The sequence below is a fragment of the Podarcis gaigeae genome (assembly GCF_964106915.1).
Source record: "Podarcis gaigeae genome assembly, chromosome: Z".
NCBI lineage: Eukaryota > Metazoa > Chordata > Lepidosauria > Squamata > Lacertidae > Podarcis > Podarcis gaigeae.
Genome location: NC_139691.1, coordinates 31,943,126 through 31,966,671, shown reverse-complemented (window position 1 = coordinate 31,966,671; position 23,546 = coordinate 31,943,126). Strand labels below are relative to the sequence as shown.

Below are 23,546 nucleotides of genomic sequence, written 5' to 3'. Positions count from 1 at the left end.
TGGCCATGTGATGATTTTAGATTATGAATTTTATTGTTAAATGTCTTGATTTGTATATTGGGGTACTTTTATAGCTCTGTTTAGATCATATTTTATTAGATTTTACAAAAGTTAACAACCAATAAAAAATTAACTAAAATCACAAGAACAACAAATAACACACATCAAAAATACACACAGAAAAACAGAAAAAAGAAAAACATAAAAAAGAAAATTTAGCATAAAAAACACTCTCTTTCAAATTAATGCCCTTCCAGATCTTATTTTCCTTACTTCCACCCGCCTTCCTTTCTTGTATTCCACTTTATAAATTAATTCAGCAAAATCATTTAATATTCAAATTCATCCTTTGTCCTTCCCTTTATACTCTTTTTTATCTTAATCACCAGAACCCCTTCATTTCATTTACAATGCCCTTAGCATTCATAAATTTTACAATATTTTTGTAGGTAAACTTTAAACTTCTTCCAATCCTCTTCCACCTGTTCTTCTCCTTGTTCTCAGATTCTGCCGGTCATTTCTGCCAGTTCCATATAGTCTATTACTTGCATCTGCCATTCTTCCAAGGTGGGTAGATCTTGTGTCTTCCAGTGCTTTGCGATGAGTATTCTTGCTGCTGCTGTAGCATACATAAAAAAGGTTCTATCCTTCTTTGGCACCAATTGGCTGACCATGCCCAGGAGAAAGGCCTCTGGTTTCTTTAGGAAAGTATACTTAAATACTTTTTTCAGTTCATTATAGATCATTTCCCAGAAAGCCTTAATCCTTGGGCAGGCCCACCAATGGTGAAAGAATGTTTCTTCCGTTTCTTTGCATTTCCAACATTTATTATCGGGCAAATGATAGATTTTTGCTAGCTTGACTGGGGTCATGTACCACCTGTAAATCATTTTCATAATATTCTCTCTTAAGGCATTACATGCCGTAAATTTCATACCGGTGGTCCACAACCGTTCCCAGTCAGCAAACATAATGTTATGACCAATATCTTGTGCCCATTTTATCATAGCAGATTTAACCGTTTCGTCCTCAGTATTCCATTTCAACAGCAAATTATACATTCTCGACAATACCTTAGCACTGGGTTCTAGCAATTCTGTTTCCAACTTCAATTTTTCCACCTGGAAACCATTTTTCCTGTCCGAATTGTAGGCCTCTCTTACTTGGAAATAATGTAACCAGTCATGCACCTTATCTTTAAGTTTCTCATAACTCTGCAATTTCAGTTTGTCCCCCTCCTGTTCCAGAATTTCCCAATATTTTGGCCAATTTGATCCCATATTAGATTTTTTCAAGGCCTTAGCCTTCATAGGTGAGAGCCACCTTGGGGTTTTATTCTCCAAGAAATCTTTATATCTGACCCAGACATTGAACAATGCTTTCCTGACAATATGATTTTTGAACGCCTTATGTGCTTTGTCCTTACCGTACCACAAGTATGCATGCCATCCAAAAACATTATCATATCCTTCCAAATCAAGAATGTCTGTATTCTCAAGAAGTAGCCATTCCTTCAGCCAGCAAAAAGCTACTGCCTCATAATATAGTTTAAAGTCCGGCAGGGCAAACCCCCCTCTATCCTTTGCATCAGTAAGAATTTTATATTTTATTCTGGGCTTTTTGCCCTGCCAGACAAATCTAGAAATTTCTTTTTGCCACTTCTTGAAACAGTCCATCTTGTCAATAATCTGTAACGTTTGAAACAAAAACAACAATATTGGCAATACATTCATTTTAATAACTGCAATTCTACCCAATAAGGAAAGCTTTAAATTTGTCCACATTTCAAGATCTTTTTTCACTTCAGACCAGCACTTTTCATAGTTGTCTTTAAATAAATTAACATTCTTCGAAGTCATATTCACCCCTAGGTATTTTACTTTTTTCACCACTGTTAAGCCTGTTTCTCCCTGAAACCTTTCCTTCTCAATTGATGTTAAATTCTTCTCTAAAACCATAGTTTTTGATTTATTCAATTTAAACCCTGCCACCTGACCAAATTCTTGTATTATTTCCAAAGCTCTTCTAGTGCTAGGGATTGGCTCTTGTAATGTCAAAACTAGGTCATCTGCATAAGCTTTCAGTTTGTAATGTTTGGCTCCGACCTGTATACCCTGAATCTGTTGGTCCCTTCTAATCATGTTCAGCAAGACCTCCAGGACTGAAATGAAAAGCAAAGGGGAAATTGGGCAGCCTTGTCGTGTCCCTTTCTCTATCTTAACTTCTTCTGTAACTGCATTGTTCACTATTAATTTTGCCTTTTGTTCCGAGTAAATCGCCCCTATACCATTTCCAAACCTTTCTCCCACCCCCATCCCTTGCAATTTTTTCTTAATAAAACTCCAAGAAATATTATCAAAGGCTTTCTCTGCATCAATGAATACCAGAACAGCTTTTGTATTGATGTTAACTTGTAGTTTTTCCAAAATGTCAATTAAGTTCCTCGTATTATTTAACATATATCTGCCTGGGAGAAAGCCTGCTTGGTCTTTATGTATAATTCCTGCTAGAACTTTTTTCAATCTTTTGGCTAAAATATCCGCAAAAATTTTGTAATCCACGTTAAGTAGGGATATGGGGCGGTAGTTCTTAAGTTGTGTCTTTTCTGATTCATTTTTCGGTATAAGCGTGATGTAAGCATCTTTCCACGACTCCGGCGCTCTTTTCCCCTCCATAATTTCATTGCAAACCTCCATTAATGGTTGAATTAAATAGTCTTTCATTACTTTGTAATATTTGGAGAAAGCCCATCCGGGCCTGGAGACTTGCCTAGTTGCAAGTTCTTAATGGCACCTTCAACCTCCTGTTCAGAAATTCTGTCATTCAATATTAATTTGTTCTCTTGGGATATATTTTGTAATCCATTTGTTTCTAAAAATTTCTCAATCTTGGTCTCATTCTGTGGCCCTTGTGCATACAATTGTTTGAAATATCTCTGGAAACAATCTTTAATCTTCTGTGGGTTTTGTATATTCCTTCCATTTACTTCAAGATTGGTCACAGTGTTTAATTTTTGTCTTTTGTTCAGCTGCCAAGCTAGCAGCTTTCTGCACTTATTAGCCGATTCAAAAGTTTTTTGTCTCATTTGTTTAATCTTCCATTCTATGCCCTGATTAACCAATTTCAAATATTGTGCCTGATATAATTTAATTTCTCGCAGGATCTCCTGTGACTTTGGTTTAGTCCTTAATCTCTTCTCTCCTTCTCCAATTTTCTCTAAAATCTTTTCTTTTCTTTACTCTTGAAGTCTCCTCTTTATAGCATTTTGCTGAATCAAAAAACCTCTCATAACGGCTTTACTCGTGTCCCAGATTACTCTTTTTTCCACAGTTGTCTTCAAGTTTATTTCAAAATAATCTTTCATAATTTTTTGGGCCTTCTTAATAATTTCAGGGTCCCTGTGATGCGCAACCCTTTGTTTAGTGCGCGTTATTCTCATGTGTGCACAAAAATGCTATTATGGGCTTGTTGCAAAATCTTTTCTCTATAGGTATGAGGGATTACCAGTTGTTCACGGATTCCTCCCCCCCCCCATACAGTGTGGCAAGGAGTTCCCTATGCAACAGCCCATTTTCTTCACAGAATCTCTCTGGGCGTTCAGGGGTTAAAGGAGTGGCAGACTTAGCCACCTCAAAACAACTGTTTAACCCAACATCCCCTTTTTGCTCCTGAGCAAAACTAACTGTATGGGTGTTTTTAAAAGGAACTATAACAGCTTCAGTTTCTGCTCCGCCCAAACCTTCCAGGAGCGGTTTCCTAGCCGTGCCTCCACTGGCAATTGTTTCAGTTTCCTCAGTATCGGGGGATTCTTGGCCCCTCTTTGAGGGAGGACCTACAAATGCACTCTTAACATGCTCTAGGAGATCCCAGCCGATAAGAACTGCTGCTGGAACTTCCTCAGAAATGGTTCTTTGGCAATTCCTTTTAATTTTATTGTTTTCTCAGGTATTAATTTAGTGGTGGAAATTATGTCTGGATGGACGATTGTAATCTGTGAGCCAGTGTCTCTTAACCCAAGATACTTTTTATCATCAACCCAGATGTTTTCCCCAGCATTTCTCAAGAGGAAACTATCCTGTTTAATCAAGTAACATTGTACCACACGAGCCTCAAAATTTTCCTCAGACTGAGGCCTAGCAAAAACCTTGGTTTCCTTGGCAACCTGCCTAGCCTGTTCGTGCTGCACTGAGTGGATACAATAAGTCTGTTTTTGAGAACCAGAATTGACAGTTTTACCCTTTCCATCCCCGCAGTCCAAACTCCAGTGGCCTAATTTACCACATGTCCAGCACTTTATTTCCCTGTACCCAGTATATTTAGTCTTATTTCCTTTTCCTTCAGTGGGACCAATGTTAGTCAGGGCCTTGTCGGTTGGACTTTTAGTTTGTGGCATATTTCCCTTATTTGTCACTGAGGTAGGGCTTTCCTTGGCATATTGAAATTTGTTTTTGGGGTACTCCCACACTTTTCCACCAAAGTTCAGAACATCAAATCCATGGTCTCTAATTTAATTAATTTGGTCAGCTATTGTGGCTGCCTCCTGTATAGTTTTGGGATGTCGTTCTTTTACCAGATATTTCAATTTCTCATTGATGGTTGTATAAAATTGTTTGAGCACTATCATTTCCCTGATCTTCTGCACCCTCCTACTGTAGCCACTTTGTGAGGTAATTTGAAATTTTAGCTCCAAGTTGAGCAAACGTTTCTTCCCTCACACTCCTGAACAAAGTTCTTTCTTAACTGTTCTGAGGTGATTCCAAATCGGGTGTAAATTAATTGTTTAAACATGTCAAAATTTCTAGACTGGTCTTTTGGCATTTGTGGATATATTTTGGCGAAGGTTCCACTAATTCTAGCCCTTAATATTATCATTCTTTCCTCATCTTTTATTGGGAAATCTTTGCATGCTCTTTCAAATGAGACGATAAAAGCCTCCGGATTATCCTTCTCTTTGAACTCAGGAAAACGCTTGAGGTCTATCTTAACCTGACTTTGACCATTTGTGCTATTATTATTATTTTGGTTTTCCACAGATGCCAATTCCATTTCTCACATTTCTAACTGAAACTGCATCTATTTTTCCCTCAGACGGTACTGCTCCCTTTCTCTTTCTTTTTCTTGTTAAGCCTTAATTTTTCTCTCTCTCTAATTTAAATTTGTATTCCTGTTCCAACTTCCATTTTTCAAATTCTAAAGACAGTCTAGGCTCTACTGCCTCAGGGAATTTCTGATATCTCCTCTAAACTCTTCCCTTGTCCCTGAGGATTCCCATTTTCCTCTCCCTCGGAGCTTTCATAGGTTGGTTCCATCACAGGGTTTCTTGACTTTTTGGGTGGCATATTGAGCACTTGTGGTCTGACAGCGAAATAGTCAGTTGAGAGATATTCCCCCCCCCCCAAATTATTCTTTCTGCCTAGGTTTTCTTTTAGACTTTGGCCTTGAAGCCTTGAAGCCTTGCACTGGGTCTTCACACTGGCCCTGCACAGACACTTCCTCCAACCCCCCTCTCATTCCAGTGGGGTGTTTGTGTGTGAGTATAAACACAGTTGGAAATTGGGGCCAAATTTCATGTTAGTACTGCTAATAGGTATTTCCACTCTAAGCAATCCAATGCACTGAGGATATTTAGGGACGTAATTGTCAGCGGCCATTTTGTTATTGTGCTGTGTTCAATCACGTTCAGTAGTTTCCTGATGGGGTCTGTTATATTGTGACCAGGGACGAAGCCAGTCTGGTCTGGGGCTACTAACTTGTGTAGGAAATTTTTACTTACTAAACACATAACAATGTGGTGTACAAATCAATTGAAACAATTACTTTAGTACAGTAGTTTATTGTACAAAACTCACACAGACGTACATTAGTAACAGATATGACCTCCGCTATTTTTAAGCAGCATTTGAACACGGTTTGGCATGGAGTCTACTATTTCTGAACAGTTACTGTTGATTTTTGGATCCCTGTACCACACTTGAATCAGTGCCTGAATGAGTTTCTCCACAGTCATACAGTCTACAGCAATGAGGTGACTTTTGCATATAGCCCACAAATTCTCAATGGGATTTACGTGCAGGGAATTCCCTGGCCAATCAAGTACCTGTATTTGCTGCTTTGTCATGAATTTCTTCACAACTTTTGATGTGTGACAGGGGGCTAGGTCCTGCTGCAGTATCCCAGTACCCTCAAGATACTTCCATTCCACCTCTGGAGTAACTCTTTCGTAGAATCATTGGTGGGACATATTTTCAGGATAGAACCCTACCATGACCAACATTTAAAAATGGCTCGGCATCCTGTGATTTTACTTCTATTTGTTATTTTGATTATGCTTATAATAGTGTGTATTTTATATGTTAAAGTTAAACATTTGAATGGAAAGCATAAAATACAGTAGAACCTCAGGTTACAGACTCCGCTAACCCAGAAATAGTTCCTTGGGTTAAGAACTTTGTTTCAGGATGAGAACAGAAATTGTGCGGTGGCGGCGCAGTGGCAGCAGGGGACCGCATTAGCTAAACTAGTACCTCAGGTTAAGAACAGTTTCAGGTTAAGAACGGACCTCCAGAACGAATTAAGTTCTTAACCCGAGGTTTAGTCGTTTAGTCGTGTCCAACTCTTCAGGACCCCATGGACCAGAGCACACCAGGCACTCCTGTCTTCCACTGCCTCCCGCAGTTTGGTCAAACTCATGTTAGTAGCTTCAAGAACACTGTCCAACCATCTCGTCCTCTGTCGTCCCCAAAAGTATTGGAGCCTCAGCTTCAGGATCTATCCTTCCAGTGCTCAGGGCTGATTTCCTTCAGAATGGAGAGGTTTGATCTTCTTGCAGTCCATGGGACTCTCAAGAGTCTCCTCCAGCACCATAATTCAAAAGCATGAATTCTTTGGCGATCAGCCTTCTTTATGGTCCAGCTCTCACTTTCATACATCACTACTGGGAAAACCATGGCGTTAAGTATATGGACCTTTGTTGGCAAGGTGATGTCTCTGCTTTTTAAGATGCTGTCTAGGTTTGTCATTGCTTTTCTCCCAAAAAGCAGGCATCTTTTGATTTTGTGACTGCTGTCATCATCTGCAGTGATCATGGAGCCCAAGAAAGTAAAATCTATCACTGCCTCCATTTCTTCCCCTTCTATTTGCCAGGAGGTGATGGGCCCAGTGGCCATGATCTTCCCTTTTTTTGATGTTGAGCTTCAGACCATATTTTGCACTCTCCTCTTTCACCCTCATTAAAAGGTTCTTTAATTCCTCCTCACTTTCTGCCATCAAGGTTGTGTCATCTGCATAGCTGAGGTTGTTGATATTTCTTCCGGCAATCTTAATTCCGGCTTGGGATTCATCCAGCCCAGCCTTTCACATGATGAATTCTGCATATAAGTTAAATAAGCAGGGAGACAATATACAGCCTTGCCATACTCCTTTCCCAATTTTGAACCAATCAGTTGTTCCATATCCAGTTCTAACTGTTGCTTCTTGTCCCACAAAGAGATTTCTCAGGAGACAGATGAGGTGATCAGGCACTCCCATTTCTTTAAGAACTTGCCATAGTTTGCTGTGGTTGACACAGTCAAAGGCTTTTGCATAGTCAATGAAGCAGAAGTAGATGTCTTTCTGGAACTCTCTAGCTGGTGAATTACCTGGGCTTATTAGCGCTAATTTCCTTGGTGTTAGGTACCACCAGTAGGTAATTTTCAGAGTGAGTGCTTTCCTTTCCTTTGATATGGATTGAAAGCAGGGTTTAGACCATGTTCTGGTCCACTGAGTGGGGTTAATACCATAGGAGATTTTTTGGGGTGGTTTTTGAAGGTTGTCAGGGGCCTAGTTGCTGCTGATTTTACCACTCGGTTGTTTAAGAGGGCATGTAATTGGTGGTGTGTTAAGCAGGGCATTTGGGCGTCTTCTAGTTTGTCTTGTATTTCTTGTTTGTCTTGTATTTCTTGTGTTGGCAAGGGTTTGCCATTTTTATAGAGGTTGGTTAGGCGATATAAGCCTTTGGTTTGCCAGGTTTTTATCTGGAGGTTTTGTGCTGTGTGATGGAATAATGAGTGGTGTGCCAGGGGAATTAGTGGGGATGGGGTTGGGGACAGTTTGCCTACTTCTGCTTTCTATGCTTTAAGCATGGTCCGTGTGTACCTGTTAAGTATTGTGGGAATTTCCCTTAGTTTGTTTGGAATTGGGTATGCTGTGCTGCAGGTATTTTCAATTGTCTCTTTCTCTAGGTGTACCCACTGTTTTGTTTCATCTTCTGGTATATTTGGGATTATGTAGCTTACTTGGCTGGCAATGTATGTTGGGGATTCCCCATCCTCCCTCTGAGGAGGGGAAGCGCAGGTATTTGGGGCTTTGTCTTGGTTTTTTGTTTGGAATAGGTAGGTTAGTTTTGGGAGGGTGATCATTTTGATCATGGTTATTTTGTCTGAGGAGACGCGGGTGGTGCTGTGGGTTAAACCACAGAGCCTAGGACTTGCCAATTCGAAGGTCAGCGGTTTGAATCCCTGTGATGGGGTGAGCTCCCGTTCCTCGGTCCCTGCTCCTGCCAACCTAGCAGTTTGAAAGCATGACAAAATAAAAGTAGATAAATAGGTACCACTCTGGCGGGAAGGTAAACGGCGTTTCCATGTGCTGCTCTGGTTCGCCAGAAGCGGCTTAGTCATGCTGGCCATATGACCCGGAAGCTGTACGCTGGCTCCCTCAGCCAGTAAAGCGAAATGAGCGCTGCAACCCCAGAGTCATTCATGACTGGACCTAATGGTCAGGGGTCCCTTTACCTTTACCTATTTTGTTTGAGAGAGTGAAGTTGATGTTGTTCCATCTGTTTAGGTCTTTGTTAATTTGCTGCCAACAAGGGGTTGTAGTTGTGGATGTATACTTTATTGAGGTTTCAGGTTCTTTGTACCCTATTGTATCTGAACCTGGTGTGGCAAAGTTTCATCTTGGTGACGTTAGCGAGGTCTTTTTGTGTGTGGGAAGCACATAGCTTCCGACTATGCAAAATTTACCTGTAGGCCCAACACCATTGCAAATGTGTTGAGTTCTCTGATTAAGGAGGTTGCTGTGTTTATGGGGTCTCGTGCTGTCATTTGCAAAGAGTCCTAATTTGTAGGTTTTGCCTTTCATTTCCACTCCCTTGATGTCTGTGGCTACTCGGATTCAGATTGCTAAAGGTTCCAGAGCCAGGATGAATAAGAAGAGAGACCGTGGGAATCCTTGTTTTGTGCCATTTTGGATTGCTATGGTATTAGAGTCCCTATTGTTAGTCCTCCATATTGATGAGGCTTGGGAGTATATTTGTTTGAAGATTTGCAGGAAATTGGGGCCAAATTTCATGTTAGTACTGCTAATAGGTATATCCACTCTTAGCAATCCAAAGCATTGAGGATGTTTAGGGACATAATTGTCAGTGGGCGTTTAATTGCCGTGCTGTGTTCAATCACGTTCAGTAGTTTCCTGATGGGGTCTGTTATGTTGCAACCAGGGACAAAGCCAGTCTGGTCATGGGCTATAAGCTTGTGTAGGAAAATTTTTAGGTGGTTGGCCAAGTTTGATGTGAAAATATTGTCGTCTTGGTGTCTTAATGAGATTGGGCGGTGTGATTCTACTTTGAGGCTGTCTTTCAGTGTTTTTGGGATGGAGACTATTTTGGAGTAGGATTTGGGGAAGGGCCCACCCTTTTATGATATCATTGAGTAGGCAGGTCATGTAGGGCATCAGGGGTTCTTTGAATTTCCTATAGAATTCTGCTGTAAAGCCATCTGGGCCTGGAGCTTTGTGTGGCTTGAGGTTATTGAGGACCATATCTATTTCCTCTTGGGTGATAGGACTGTCTATGAATTCCTGTTCCTCATAAGTTAAGGTAGGCATGGTCAGTCCTGGTGTTTATATATGAAGTGATGTGTTTTCCTTTGATGAGGTTTCCCAATTTATGCAATACAGACATAATTACATGTAATGTAATTGCTTTTAAGCTAGGTATCTTGCTTATCTACAGTATAGGGTGATTCCCTGCCAACCCGTCTGGGTTGCCCTGTGTCTCTCACCTTGTATTGTCTATCGAACCAATGTAGTTGCGCTGTCCTAGAGTGTGGTGGGTGGGGGAGTAGGGTGTTAGAATTAGATTTGGGTTAAAGTGTCTGTGTGTGTGTGTGGGGGGGGGGGTAGATTAAAGAAAATATCCCATATGTAGTCATATAGGTTTTTATTTATTTTTCTTGGGCCATCTGGCATTTAGCTGTTTGGTCCTAGGTCTCAGCTGGCATGGAGGGCCTTGTTTTCACGGGACTTCTTTTCCAGGTATGTATCCCAAGACACCTGATGCGCTACTTCTGGAAGATGGAGGGGCAATACCCAGCCATGGCCTGGTCGATCATGGAGCTGCTCTTCTCATCAGCTGGTATGGTGTTGAAGTTCCTTGCCACCCAGAATGCAGTGGCCCTCCAAGGTAGGTGGCATTGTGGGTCTTCTTCCAGGAGGGAGGAGCTTCTGCTGAGAAGTCCTAAGGCCTTCCAGATGGGGTTAGGCACATGAAGCTAGGTATCTTCAGAGGGTCAGGAAGTACACACACACCCATCTTCTTCCTTAGTTTCTTAAATTTGGTGAAACTGTTAATAAGAGAGCTTAGCAAAACGAGTAATTCCTTTCTAACTAGGCCTTTGTCTTTTAACCAACTGTGGACTTCTAAAGTGGGCGGCATGTGCGTTTCCTTTCAATTCCCCCCAAACATTTATTCTATACTGATTTGAAAGAAAAATATTCAATCTAGGTCAAAATCAGTAGAACATCATAAATGTAGAAGCAATGGCCCAGAGACCATACTATATAGTATTACCTGAAAGGCAACTTGATTTATTTATCTGGTTAGTGCAGGAACTCACATTGTGCGCCCTCTGAATTAAGGGGGATTTGACCTGTTTCTGGTTCAGTAATGTGAACAGTTCTATTGTCTGTCCATGTCTTACTAAACACATAACAATGTGCTGTACAAATTAATTGAAACAATGAGTTTTGTGCAATACTTTATTGTACAAAACTCACACAGAGATGTACAAAACTCACAGACGTGTACATTATTAATGGATATGACCTCCGCTATTTTTAAGCAGCATTTGAACACGGTTTGGCATGTAGTCTACTCATTTCGAAGAGTTACTGTTGATTTTCGGATCCCTGTACCACACTTGAATCAGCGCCTGAATGAGTTTCTCCATATTCATACAGTCTATAGCACAGAGGTGACTTTTGCATATAGCCCACGAATTCTCAATGGGATTGAGATACATCCGGGGAATTCCCTGGCCAATCACGTACCTGTATTTGCTGCTCTGTCATGAATTTCTTCCCCACTTTTGATGTGTGACAGGGGGCTAGGTCCTGCTCCAGTTTCCCAGTACTGTCAGGATACTACTTTTCCAGCTCTGGAGTAACTCTTTCATAGTACCATTGGTGGGACATATTTTCAGGATGGAGCCCTACGATGACCAACATTTAAAATTGGCTTGGCACCTTGTGATTATACTTCTATTTGGTATTTTTATGTTGCTTATATTAATGTGTATTTTATACTGTTATATTAAAGTTAAACATTTGTATGGAAAAATGGGGAAAAGAAATTTTACTCAGAGAGCGAAGGAGGAACAGATTAGCTAAGCATGGAAGAGGTAACCGTGTTAGACCAAGGGTGGAGTTTATGGGCAATCTATCCGGAAGACATTTGTATTTCGAGGAGTTAGCGATCTGACATGGTTACCCTTCCTGCCTTCTCTTCCTTCTCCCTCTCGATCTCCTGAGCCGTGAATCAGGAGATCTTTAATGCTGGATGTTTTTAGATATGCTGTAAGCCCCCCAGAGTCCCTTTGGAAAGCCAGCCAAATGGGTGGGGTATAAAGATGATGATGATGATGATGATGATGATGATGATGATTTATTTGTTCATATAGCTGATGTCCATACAGAAAGTGTGCAAAAACTTGCAATGTTTATATTTTAAAAAGATGAATACTACAATCACAGTTGCAAACCCTTTCTTTTTGCATGGTGCCTAGTCACTGATCTAAGTGTCAGTGGACTGCTGTATAGGAGCTACTCCGGGATCACACTGGGTTGATGGCATTCACTGTGCCATCAACTCAATATTTTTTTAAAAAATGACACCCCCCCAATGTGGGGTTGAATTTAGTTCACAAGAATGGTCAATTTCAACCCGGTGCTTTTCATAACCAAGGGGAATAGTGAATAGAGAGCCGGTTTCAGCCTTGTCAGACAATTGAACAAGGCACCTACATAGGTGAAGAGCCACATCCACACCACAAACTTCAGCGATTTCACTAAAAACACTTTGAAAAGGAGCCCTAAGATATGGCAATAGCTGCTGGAAAGGTTACAAGTCACTGCACATTGTCTTTGTGATTGTCTTTTGTTAGCCATCTGTTATCAGGCCATCAGCTGCATAGAAAAAAATATTTTTCTATTTTTCTATGTTCCTATATTGGGATAAAAAAGAGAGAGGCACTAGCGTTTTTTTTAAACAAGCTAAACAGCTAATATTATTGCCCTTGGTAAAACCAAGTTAGCCCATGATTTCTTAGACCAAAAGAGCACTAGAAAGCAACATTTGGAAGGGCAGTACAGAACTGACCAAGTGTGAAGGCTGGAGCACTTAGAAGTGACGCATACAAAATGTAAGCCACAAAGAGCAACGTGAAGGTGTTTCCATGAGATGGCTACCTTTGTGCCGCAAGGTATAATGTGCATATTTGTTGGCATTCCAAACCATTCTTCTCCATGGCAAGGCCAAGTTAAAAAAACAACCACCACCAAGCCAGCAGACCCTCTGTATGGCAATTATGTGTGCCAGCTCTCACAATCCCGTTTCTCAGAAGCAGTCATATGATGAATACAGTGCAAAGTCTCTGAGGTTTATGAGGCTCTTGCTGATCCGCTGCCTAGGCTTTAAGTTGCACCTCACTGGGCGGCAGCCTATGTCATTTTCTGCCGCTTTGCCCCTCCTAGGCAGCATGGAAACCATGTGATTCAGCTTAGACCGGTTGACAGAGTAGTGGAATTCCCTCTCCTTGTTCAGCTTGTGGAAATAGTCTGCCCTGTAGTTGGCAGCATAGTCTATGGACCTCAGGGATGTCAGTGAGCCTGAGCCTCCTAGGCAGCATGGAAACCATGTTATTCAGCTTAGACCGGTTGACAGAGTAGTGGAATTCCCTCTCCTTGTTCAGCTTGCGGAAATAGTCTGCCCTGTGGTTGGCAGCATAGTCTATGGACCTCAGGGATGTCAGTGAGCCTAGAGAGCTTGCCCGGGAGCCCTGGGAAGACAGTGAAGAAAGCGACTGAGTGCTAGATGAAGTTGAAGTGGCCTTCCTACAAATGGGAGATACTTCTTTAGATAGCAGCCTCTGAATGTAAAACTTAGTTAAGGATACATGACTTGTGGGGTTGAGGTTTGCACTTTACCGTGGGGTTGTAGCTTGGACTTTTGCTGAGGGGTCAAGAGGTGAGGAATTTGAGTCTGGTCCTTCCAGAGGTTGGAAAGAAGGAGGTGGGAGGCTGTCCCCAATCTGAGAACAGGACAACGCTTCCTTCTCTTACCTCCTTCTTCACCCCCCCCCTATAACATGCAGTTAATCTTATGTCTTCACAGCCTTTCCTAGTCATTTTGATATTTCTACAGGATATTTCTGTTTGTTATTTCTACAGTCATTTGTGGCCCCATAGCAACAGCCCGGAAGTGGGGGATGCTGATCCCCTCAATATTGGGGGAACTGAGCACCCTATCTAGAAATACTGAGGGGGCTAAAGCCTTGGGTGGCCAGGAGGTCTGGTCAGTGTGCCCTGCCTTGTACCTGCAGTCAGTGATTCTGACCAACTGAGGCAACAGGTCCTCAGCTGAGATTTAGCTCTGCTGAGATGAGGAGATTCTGCAAATAGCAGGGGCATGTAGAATTGAATGGTTTTGCACCAAAGGCTGTATTTAGATGTGGTGATTATTGCTTTGGTGTTCCTGATTATTCTGTTAGGGCTTTTGTCCCCCCCCAAAAAAAGTTTCTTTCACACTACATTACCTGTTCTGCCATGGAACAGTTTCATCGCCATCTTTTACAAAGGAAATGGGGCTGCTGCAGTTGGAAGGATGCCTTACTTGGTCATATGGCACAAATGGTTGGAGCCCCATGGTACTAAAGTTTAAAATACACCTTCAAGGAGCACTCTGAATTTTCTGCCATTTGGGGGCAATCAAACTGCTGAATGTTTTAGCTTTCTTTCTCTATGTGTTCTGAGGTGTGCATCCTCAGAAAAGGTTGAGCTTTTCAAGTGAGACAAAAGTTCTTTGATGGCAGGGTGTAAATTGTGGAGGAGATTATACATTTTAGATATATATTTTCCTTTAGGCTGGATTAGAGTTCTCTTTAGTTTTGATATTTCTCCAGCAAACCCTATTTTCCTTGTCTTTCATTCAGTTGGAAGTATTGGAGCCAGTCTGTCAAATATATATGGATTTCAAAGTTCTTAATTTATTAATTTCTGCCCCTAATAACATTTTATATGTTGCCCACTTTCCCTTCATGTTTTTCTTCCTAACGCCAATGGCTTCGATGGGTGAAATGCACCAAGGGGTTGTAAGTTCCAGGAGATTTTTATATTTTATCCATGGTTTATATAAGGTCTGAGTTGTGTGGCTGCATCTTCTGGTCAGGTGTTGGCAAGGGATTGAAATGGAGAAATGCAGAAATGGAGAAAGAACACTTTTGTTGAGGGGTTTTTAAGCGTACATGTTTCTATACAGACATCAGCTACATGAACGCTTTCAATAGCCCTTAACACAGAGAAAGCTAAAACATTCTGCAGCTTGATTGCCCCCCAATGGCAGAACATTCAGAATGCTCCTTGCAGGCGTATCTTAAACTTTAGTACCATGGGCCTCCAACCATTTGGGCCATATGACCAAGTAAGGCATCTTTCCAACTGCAGCAGCCCCATTTCCTTTGTAAAAGATGGAAAAAACACAGTTCCATGGAACAACAGGTAATGTAGTGTGAAAGAAACATTGGGGGGGGGGGGGAGCAGAAGCCCTAACAGAATAACCAGGAACACCAAAACAATAATCACTGCATCTAAATACAGCCTATGGCACAAAACCATTCAATTCTACATGCCCCTGCTATTTGCAGAATCTACTGATCCCAGCAGAGCTAAATCTCTGCTGAGGACCTGTTGCCTCAGTTGGTTGGAATCACTGACTGCAGGTACAAGGCAGGGCACACTGAGCAGACCTCCTGGTCACCCAGGGCTTTAACCCCCTCAGTATTTCTAGACAGGGTGCTCAGTTCCCCCAATATTGAGTGATCCACAAGAGCCAGATTCTGGACTTGAAGAATTCCAAGCACATTTATCTTCATTTTTCATTTTGGCCAAAATTATGCCAGTAACCGTAAACTAAATTTTGCATCAATTGTGTCTTTATTTGTGGAGGTCTTGGGGGGGGGGGTTCTTAACACGCAAGGCACCAAAGTCAGCCATGGAAATCTTGCAACACGTCATAGATTCCATAGGTCCTCTCCAGTTGTACAGAAGATAGAAGGAGAGAGGGAGGAAAAACCTTGACTGGAGAAAGGATCAGATGTATTCTTCATGCTAATTTACTGGTCAGGAGATTTCTTACTCAAATCCAACATTGCAACAGCTTGTGACAAATGTGGACAGATCTTTTGTTTGCTCAGAAAAAAGGGCAACACAAAAAACCAACAACTTTGCATATATGCAGCTTGTATGTATATTTTGGATTATAGTTTTTTAGCATCATTTTGAAAGGGGACTTTCAAGAACATGAAAACTGAGGTGTCTTAGGGCTGTTTTGCCTCATGGTTTTTGTTGCTGAACTCTAATAGAGAGAACACATGTATACCCCCTTTGGACTGTGCCTGATGAAGCACTGCTGTTCACTTCTCTCCTCTTGAAGCATAAACTCTGCTGATGTATGTTGAGAAACTGCAGCAGAAATTGAAGTGTATATATATGTGTGTGTGTATATATATTTATATATTTGTGTTTTTTAAAGAAACACCAGCTTAAGATTTATTATGCAAAAAGCTTTTATGAAAAGTTTTTTAAAAACACACACACACCAAAGGAAGTACAATTCATTGATGAAGAAATCAACCTTCCTGCCAAAAAAGATACATGTGTTCTCTCTATTAGGGTTCAGCAACAAAAACCATGAGGCAAAACAGCCCTAAGACACCTCAGTTTTCATGTTCTTGAAAGTCCCCTCCCCCCCAAAAAAATGATATTAAAAAACTATAATACAAAATATACATACATGCTGCATATATGGAAAGTTGTGGGTTTTTTTGTTGCGCTTTTTTCTGAGCAAACGACAGATCTGTCCACATTTGTCACAAGCTGTTGCAATGTTGGAAGTGTGCGATTTCAATAAGAAATCTCCTGACTAGTAAATTAGCATGAAAAATCTGAGTGTTCGGAGCTTTTTTAAAAAAATAATAATAATAATCAGCCCAGTTTCACACACAAACCCCACAAAATTTCTTCTTGTGCAAAGTTTCTTCTTGTTTAATACAGCAATACGATAGTTATTAAAAAGTGGGCTTGCCTTCACTGCCCCCCCCCCCGGCCTGCAAATTTTGTTTTCAGGCTGTTGGAAGAGAATAACAGATTGAGGGCAGAAAGTTGTTTCTGGACGACCAGTCAAGGCATCTGAACGGCCTGGCCAGACCCATGGTCTACAGTTTATCTGGAAGTGAATGATGGTGGTCTCTTCATTACTAGATGCACAGAGTTAATACATCTGATCCTTTTCCCAATCAAGGTCCTTTCTCTCTCTCTCTCCTTCTATCTTCTGTACAACTGGAGAGGACCTATGGAATCTGACGTGTTGCAAGATTTCCATGGCTGACTTTGGTGCCTTGTGTGTCAAGACTCCCCCCCCCCCCACCAGACCTCCCCAAATAAAGACACAATTGATGCAATTAGTTTACGGTTATTGGCATAATTTTGGCCAGAATGAAAAATGAAGATAAATGTGCTTGGAACTCTTCAGGTCCAGAGTCTGGCTCTTGTGGATCTCTTGCTGGCTGCTTCCAGTGGCTGCAAATGGTTTCTGTTTCTTTTTTTAATTTTTATTTCAAAACAAAAAAATATTACAAACATCAAATTCAAAATCCATATTCGTTTTCTAACACAAGCTTATTACAGAGATTACCTAAATTAAAATATATCTAATTGCTCTAGGCTTCCCTTTGCTCTATATAAATACAGCGCAATTAACAAATTATATTATAAATGATATTATAGGTTCCCATATACACCCCACTCCCCTTCACTCATGTGTGATCTCAATATTTTACTTCTTCCACCTTGTTGTGTTACTATTATTTAATAATATTTCAATTGCGTCTATTATTATTATCTTGCTTACCCCTGCACATTTTACACATTCTCTATTAATATTTCAATTCCGGGATCATATTTTTTCATGTTTTCCTTCACTCCATCCCACTTTCTAGTTATTCTCTGATTTGAGTGGCCTCTAATAATTGCCGTCAATTTTGCCATTTCTACAAACTTGCCGATTTTGTTTTGCCATTCTGATACTGATGGAATTTTCCCTCCCTTCAGTTTTTTTGCAATCAATATTCTGGCAGCTGTTGTTGTGTAAAGGAATAGATTTTTCTTGTCTTTGGGGATGTCATTAGGTATTTGGCCGAAAGCTTTCATGAGGTGATCTACAGCAGGGTTGGGCAGGATAATAGCCCAAAATCTTTTACAAAGGAAATGGGGCTGCTGCAGTTGGAAAGATGCCTTACTTGGTCATATGGCACAAATGGTTGGAGCCCCATGGTATTAAAGTTTAAGACACGCCTGCAAGGAGCACTCTGAAGGTTCTGCCATTTGGGGGCAATCAAGATGCAGAATCTGAACTACACATCTGAACTTCCCATTCCTCTCCCTCATCCACGAGTAGCGGGCCATTTCCCTTGCCAATCCCACTTCTCTGTGAAGTTATATCTCTCGATGTGACCGAGATGTGTCCTTCCACATCTGTCGCATTTCCCGCTCCGCTACCTCTGGCGTGTGTCTCTTGCAGCTGATGGTGGCTGTCATTTGCTTCCCCATAACAACAACCCAACGGGGGATGCTGGCCCTCTCAATATTGGGGGCATTGAGCCCCCATGGCCAGGATTCAACCCAGAGGGGAATGCATTTAATTATCTGTATTTTCCAATAATTCTTGTAGCTTCCCCACCGCTATTGTCTCCACCAGTTTGCCCCAGATTTGGAGGGGGGAGGGTAATTTATTATATACATGATTTGCTTTCAGACTGCATTTCAAATGTGCAAAAGCATACACTCTGACAGCACCAGGAAAAAACAATAAGGTTAACAGTTTTTACCTGATTTGTCACATTGTGTTAAACACAATGAGCTGCACAAAAAACAGAACATGGAATCTAGAAGCATCCTCAGTTATATGCTAGCACTTGATTGTAGTACTCTGACTCAACAAAATAGAAATCCAACATAGTCATCACAACTAATATACTAGTCTCTTTAAGACTGTATTTTCTTTCCAGTGTTTTGGTCTCCTGTTATATATGTAGAAATACAATCTGGGATAATTAAATTTACAGAAAGCCAAAGCTGGGGGAAAATCGGGGGCTTATGAAAAATAAGATTTTCTACATAGCTTCCCCGCCGCTATCATCTCCACCAGTTTGCCCCAGATTTTTTTTTGGGGTAATTAACATTCCAATTTCTCCTCCATCTTTGCCTCGCTGGCCAGTCCCATTTCCTTGGCACTGTGTGGTCAAGTTTCTCAATGTGGCCTAGATGTGTTCATCTACATCTGTCGTATGTCCTACTTGGCTACCTGTGCCCTGAGCCAAATTAATTGTTTGGTCCCATAGGCTGGCTTAAGATGTGGTTTTTAAAAAGCTGTGGATTTTGCTCTAGTTTGCTCTAGTTAGAGTTGCCAATCATTCTGGTTCTTTCCTCTTAGTTAAAAGTTGTTTATTTGTTTGGAAACCTGTTATGGTGAGAGGAATAAATATAATAAAGGAGGGAGAAATCAATCTTGGTGTAGAAAAGCCCAAAAAACTGTGCAAAACCCTGTAATTCTATATTAAAAAAATAGTACCATTGAAGTAGCAAATATTTCCACTGACTGTAAAACTTGGTTAACTACACATGGATCAAGGGGTTGAGGTTTGCACTTCATCCTGGTGATTTAGTTTAGACCTTTGCCACTGCATTTCTGAGGGGAAGAGGGGGAGAGAAGAAGCAGGGGAATAAAGGGTTGTATATAAAAGTAACAGAATGCTTGTGCAACCAGTCAAGCAATAAAGAAGCTCTTGACTGTCAATTTGAGTATGACTCCTGTTCTTGTCTGGGAAAAACTCTGCTACAAACAGTGAGAAGCACACCAGAGAAGCAGAAAAAGGGAAAAGAAGTGTGTGGGAGAAACCTCTAATAGTTTCTCCTAGGGTTGACCTCCATTACTGGCAAGTAGACGGGCGTGATGTTAGGAGCCAGTGTTGTGAGTGTGGTTGCTTGCATTGCCTTCTTCCGCCTGTCAGTGACCATTTGGTAGAGGGTGGGAACGAACCACCCCCATCGGAACGAGGGATTACACTTTGCCAAGGAGAGACAGGACAAACCATTCCTTGGACCTCTGCCAGGATCCAGGAGGAGTCACCCCCCCCAGTGCTCTTCCAGGAGAGGAGAGGACATAAGAACTTAGTGGATCCTTGGGGGGGGGGGGGGAGTTGTATGGGTTCCCGAAACCTCTAGCTGTCTTTCGAATGGACAGTGTTGAATATGAATGCTGGTCTGTATGATCACTATCAATAGTTATTTTTTCCTCATTTTGTGGGGCTTGAAAATAGTTGTGAAAAATCACATCTAAAAAAAAACTAAAAAGAAAAAGAAAAGCATTTATTTGGATTTTCATTCTCTCTGCAAAAGGAAAGAAGGGAGAGGCAGTACTTCATCTCACACAATCATTAGAGTGGTGCATTCAGGGATTAATTAACAAAAACGAGGAGGGTGTTCTGCTTAGAAAGCAGCAAAGAGCTGGCTGCTCCATCCCTTCCCATTGCTGCTGCTGCTGCTAATGGAGGTTTGGAGGAAAATGGGCCGAGTTCTGGGATTCGTCAGGTGGCAGCTGCCATGCCGCCAGATTCCCCCTGTCCTCCGTGCTCTTCCGGTCCATGTGGCCATTTGCAGAGGGGTGATTTCCATACTCCCCCACCATCACCCCCCTTCCTCTATGCTAGGGAAATAAAATTGCAGGAGTTCCCAGTTTCTGTACATACATCAGCAATAGGTACGCTTCAGTCCTTTCTACACCAAAACGGATTCTCTTTCAAACATGCCATCAGGTGGTACAGGCACACAGCTCACACCCGCCCTTAATGAACTTTTCAGCTACTTCAACCACTCCACTTTTTCCACGATCTGCATGTTCTTTTCACTCATTTCCTACAACTAGATGAAATCCATGCTACTCTCACATCAGAAGGAGCCCCACAACCACCACCCCGTCCCTCCAAATATTATATAAATATTATATATTATATATATGATTAATCCGAAAGTCTATATATCTAGCAGGGTATCCTCTCCCCTCTTTTCTGCAGCAAGATTGAACAAGGCACCAACATAGGTGAACAGCCACACTACAAACTTTTTTTTTTGTACTAAGCTTTTCATTATGTCACAATGCATCTCTTGTAATTTCAATAATAGAAAGCATTCTGTGTTTACCAATATTGTCGTACTCCTCCTCTTCCTCCTCCTCCTCTTCATCTCAATATTCCTGTGGTTCTTCCTCTCCCCCCCCCTTTTGAGAAAAGGTTTGGGTCATCTGAAAAATCTACCTGCAAGACAGAAGTCACTGGGTTCTTGTGTGGCTTGTCTTTAGCTTCCTCTAGCTTCTTTTTTTCTGTACTAAGCTTTACCAAAACCAGCAGCAGAAGCAGGACGGGACGGAGCAGCCAGCTCTTTGCTCCTTTCCAAGCAGAGCACCCTTTCTGGCTTTTAGGATCCCCTCCTCTTCTTTGTTTTTTAATCCGTAGTTGCACCTCCCTAATGACTGCGCCAGATGTAGCACTGCCATTCACTTCTCTCCTCTTGCAGAGAGAATGAAAAATCCATTTGTGGGACATCTTTTCAGGCTAGTGCCCTACCATGACCAACATTTTAAATTTGGCTTGGCGCCCTGTGATTATACTGGTTTTTGGTATTTTGATGTTCCTTATATTAGTGTGTATTTTATGTGTTAAAGTTAAACATTTGTATGGGGAAAAGGTATAGGTTTTTTTTACTCAGAGAGGGAAGGAGGAAGAGATTAGCTAAGCATGGAAGAGGTAACCGTGTTAGACCAAGGGGTGGAGTTTATGGGCAATCTATCCGGAAGACATTTGTATTTCGAGGAGTTAGTGGTCTGACATGGTTACCCTTCCTGCCTTCTCTTTCTTCTCCCTCTCGATCTCCTGAGCCGTGTATCAGGAGATTTTTAATGCTGGATGTTTTTAGATATGCTGTAAGCACCCCAGAGTCCCTTGGGAAAGCCAACCAAATGGGTGGGGTATAAAGATGATGATGATTTATTTATAAATATAGCTGATGTGCATACAGAAAGTGTGCAAAAACTTGCAATGTTTATATTTTAGAAAGATGATTACTACAATCACAGTTTCAAACACTTTCTTTTTGCACTTTCTAAACAGCTAATATTATTGTCCCTTGATAAAATCAGGTTAGCCTGTGATTTCTTTGACCAAAAAAGCACTAGAAAGCAACATTTGTAAGGGCAGTACAGAATTGACCAGGTGTGAAGGCTGGAGCACTTACAAGTGACGCACACAAAATGTAAGCCACAAAGAGCAACGTGAAGGTGTTTCTATGTGATGGCTACCTTTGTGCCGCAAGGTATAATGTGCATATTGGTTGGCATTCCAAACCATTCTTCTCCATGGCACGGCAAAGCTGAGAAAGGCTTGCAGTATCACAAAAATGGCTGGGCAGCCAAGTTAAAAAAACAACCACCACCAAGCCAGCAGCACCCTCTGTATGGCAATTATGTGTGCCAGCTCTCACAATCCCATTTCTCAGAAGTAGTCATTTGATGAATACAGTGCAAAGTCTCTGAGGTTTATGAGGCTCTTGCTGATCTGCTTCCTAGGCTTTAAGTTGTACCTCACTGGGCGGCAGCCTATGTATTTTCTTCCACATTTCCCCTCCTAGACAGCATGGAAACCATGTGATTCAACTTGGACCAGATGACAAAGTAGTGGAATTCCCTCTCCTTGTTCAGCTTGCGGAAATAGTCTGCCCTGTGGTTGGGAGCATAGTCTATGGACCTCAGGGATGTTAGTGAGCCTGGAGAGCTTGCCCGGGAACCATGGGAAGACAGTGAAGAAAGCGACTGAGTGCTAGATGAAGTTGAAGTGGCCTTCCTGCAAATGGGAGATACTTCTTTACATAGCAGCCTCTGACCGTAAAACTTAGTTAAGGACACATGACTTGTGGGGTTGAGGTTTGCACTTCACCCTGGGGTTGTAGCTTGGACATTTGCTGAGGGGTCAAGAGGTGAGGAATTTGAGTCTGGTCCTTCCAGAGGTTGGGGAGAAGGAGGTGGGAGGCTGTCCCCAATCTGAGAACAGGACAGCGCTTCCTTCCCTTCCCTCCTTCTTCACATAACATGCAATGAATCTTAAGTCTTCCACAACCTTTCCCAGTCATTTTGATATTTCTACAGGATATTTCTATTTGATATTTCTACAGTCATTTGCAGCTCCATAGCAAGAGCCTGGCAATGGGGGATGCTGGGCCCCTCAAAATTGGGGGAACGGAGCACCCTGTCTAGAAATACTGAGGGGGCTAAAGCCCTTGGTGGCCAGGAGGTCTGCTCAGTGTGCCCTGCCTTGTAGCTGCAGCGGGTGATTCCGACCAACTGAGGCACCAAGTCCTCAGCAGAGATTTAGCTCTGCTGAGATCAGTAGATTCTGCAAATAGCAGTAGCATGAATAATTTATTGGTTTAGATGTTCCTGATTATTCTGTTAGGGCTTCTGTTATTTTTTCCTATGTTTCTTTCTCACTACATTACTTGTTTTGCCATGGAACTGTGTTTTTTTCATCTTTGACAAGGAAATGGGGCTGCTGTAGTTGGAAAGATGCCTTACTTGGTCATATGGAACAAATGGTTGGAGCCCCATGGTATTAAAGTTTAAGACATGCCTGCAAGGAGAACTCTGAATGTTCTGCCATTTGGGGGCAATCAAGCTGTAGAAAGTTTTAGCTTTCTCTGTCCCTATGTTTTCTAAGGTGATTTCATCCAAGGTGGGCTGCTGCAGTTGGAAATATGCCTTATGATGCTACCTGCACCCTCAGCCAAATCAATTGTCTGGTCCCATAGGCTGGCATTAGATGTGGTTTACAAAAACAGGATTTTTCTCTAGTTTGAGTTGCCAATCATTCTGGTTCCTTCTTCTTGTTTTAAAGTTGTTTATTTGTTTGGAAACC

The 23,546-nt window shown here is 41.7% G+C and overlaps 1 protein-coding gene across 21 annotated transcripts in view; it reads left to right on the top strand.

Moving 5' to 3' along the window:
* The window catches only part of LOC310836723 (putative G-protein coupled receptor 34), a 359,394-nt gene that overhangs the window by 14,373 nt on the left and 321,475 nt on the right, over nucleotides 1–23,546 (top strand). For 16 of the 21 annotated variants that reach the window (XR_014560182.1, XR_014560183.1, XR_014560184.1 and 13 more), the window contains one exon: nucleotides 10,291–10,438. Coding sequence is in view for 9 of the 21 variants with exons in the window: in XM_083722459.1 (XP_083578585.1) it covers nucleotides 10,291–10,438 (148 nt within the window). In the remaining 12 variants the exon portion in view is untranslated. Of the gene's footprint in view, nucleotides 1–3,452; nucleotides 3,946–9,167; nucleotides 9,328–9,703; nucleotides 9,863–10,290; nucleotides 10,439–23,546 lie in introns of those variants that run through there. The other 5 variants (XM_083722471.1, XM_083722464.1, XM_083722460.1 and 2 more) reach the window with 4 other exon arrangements.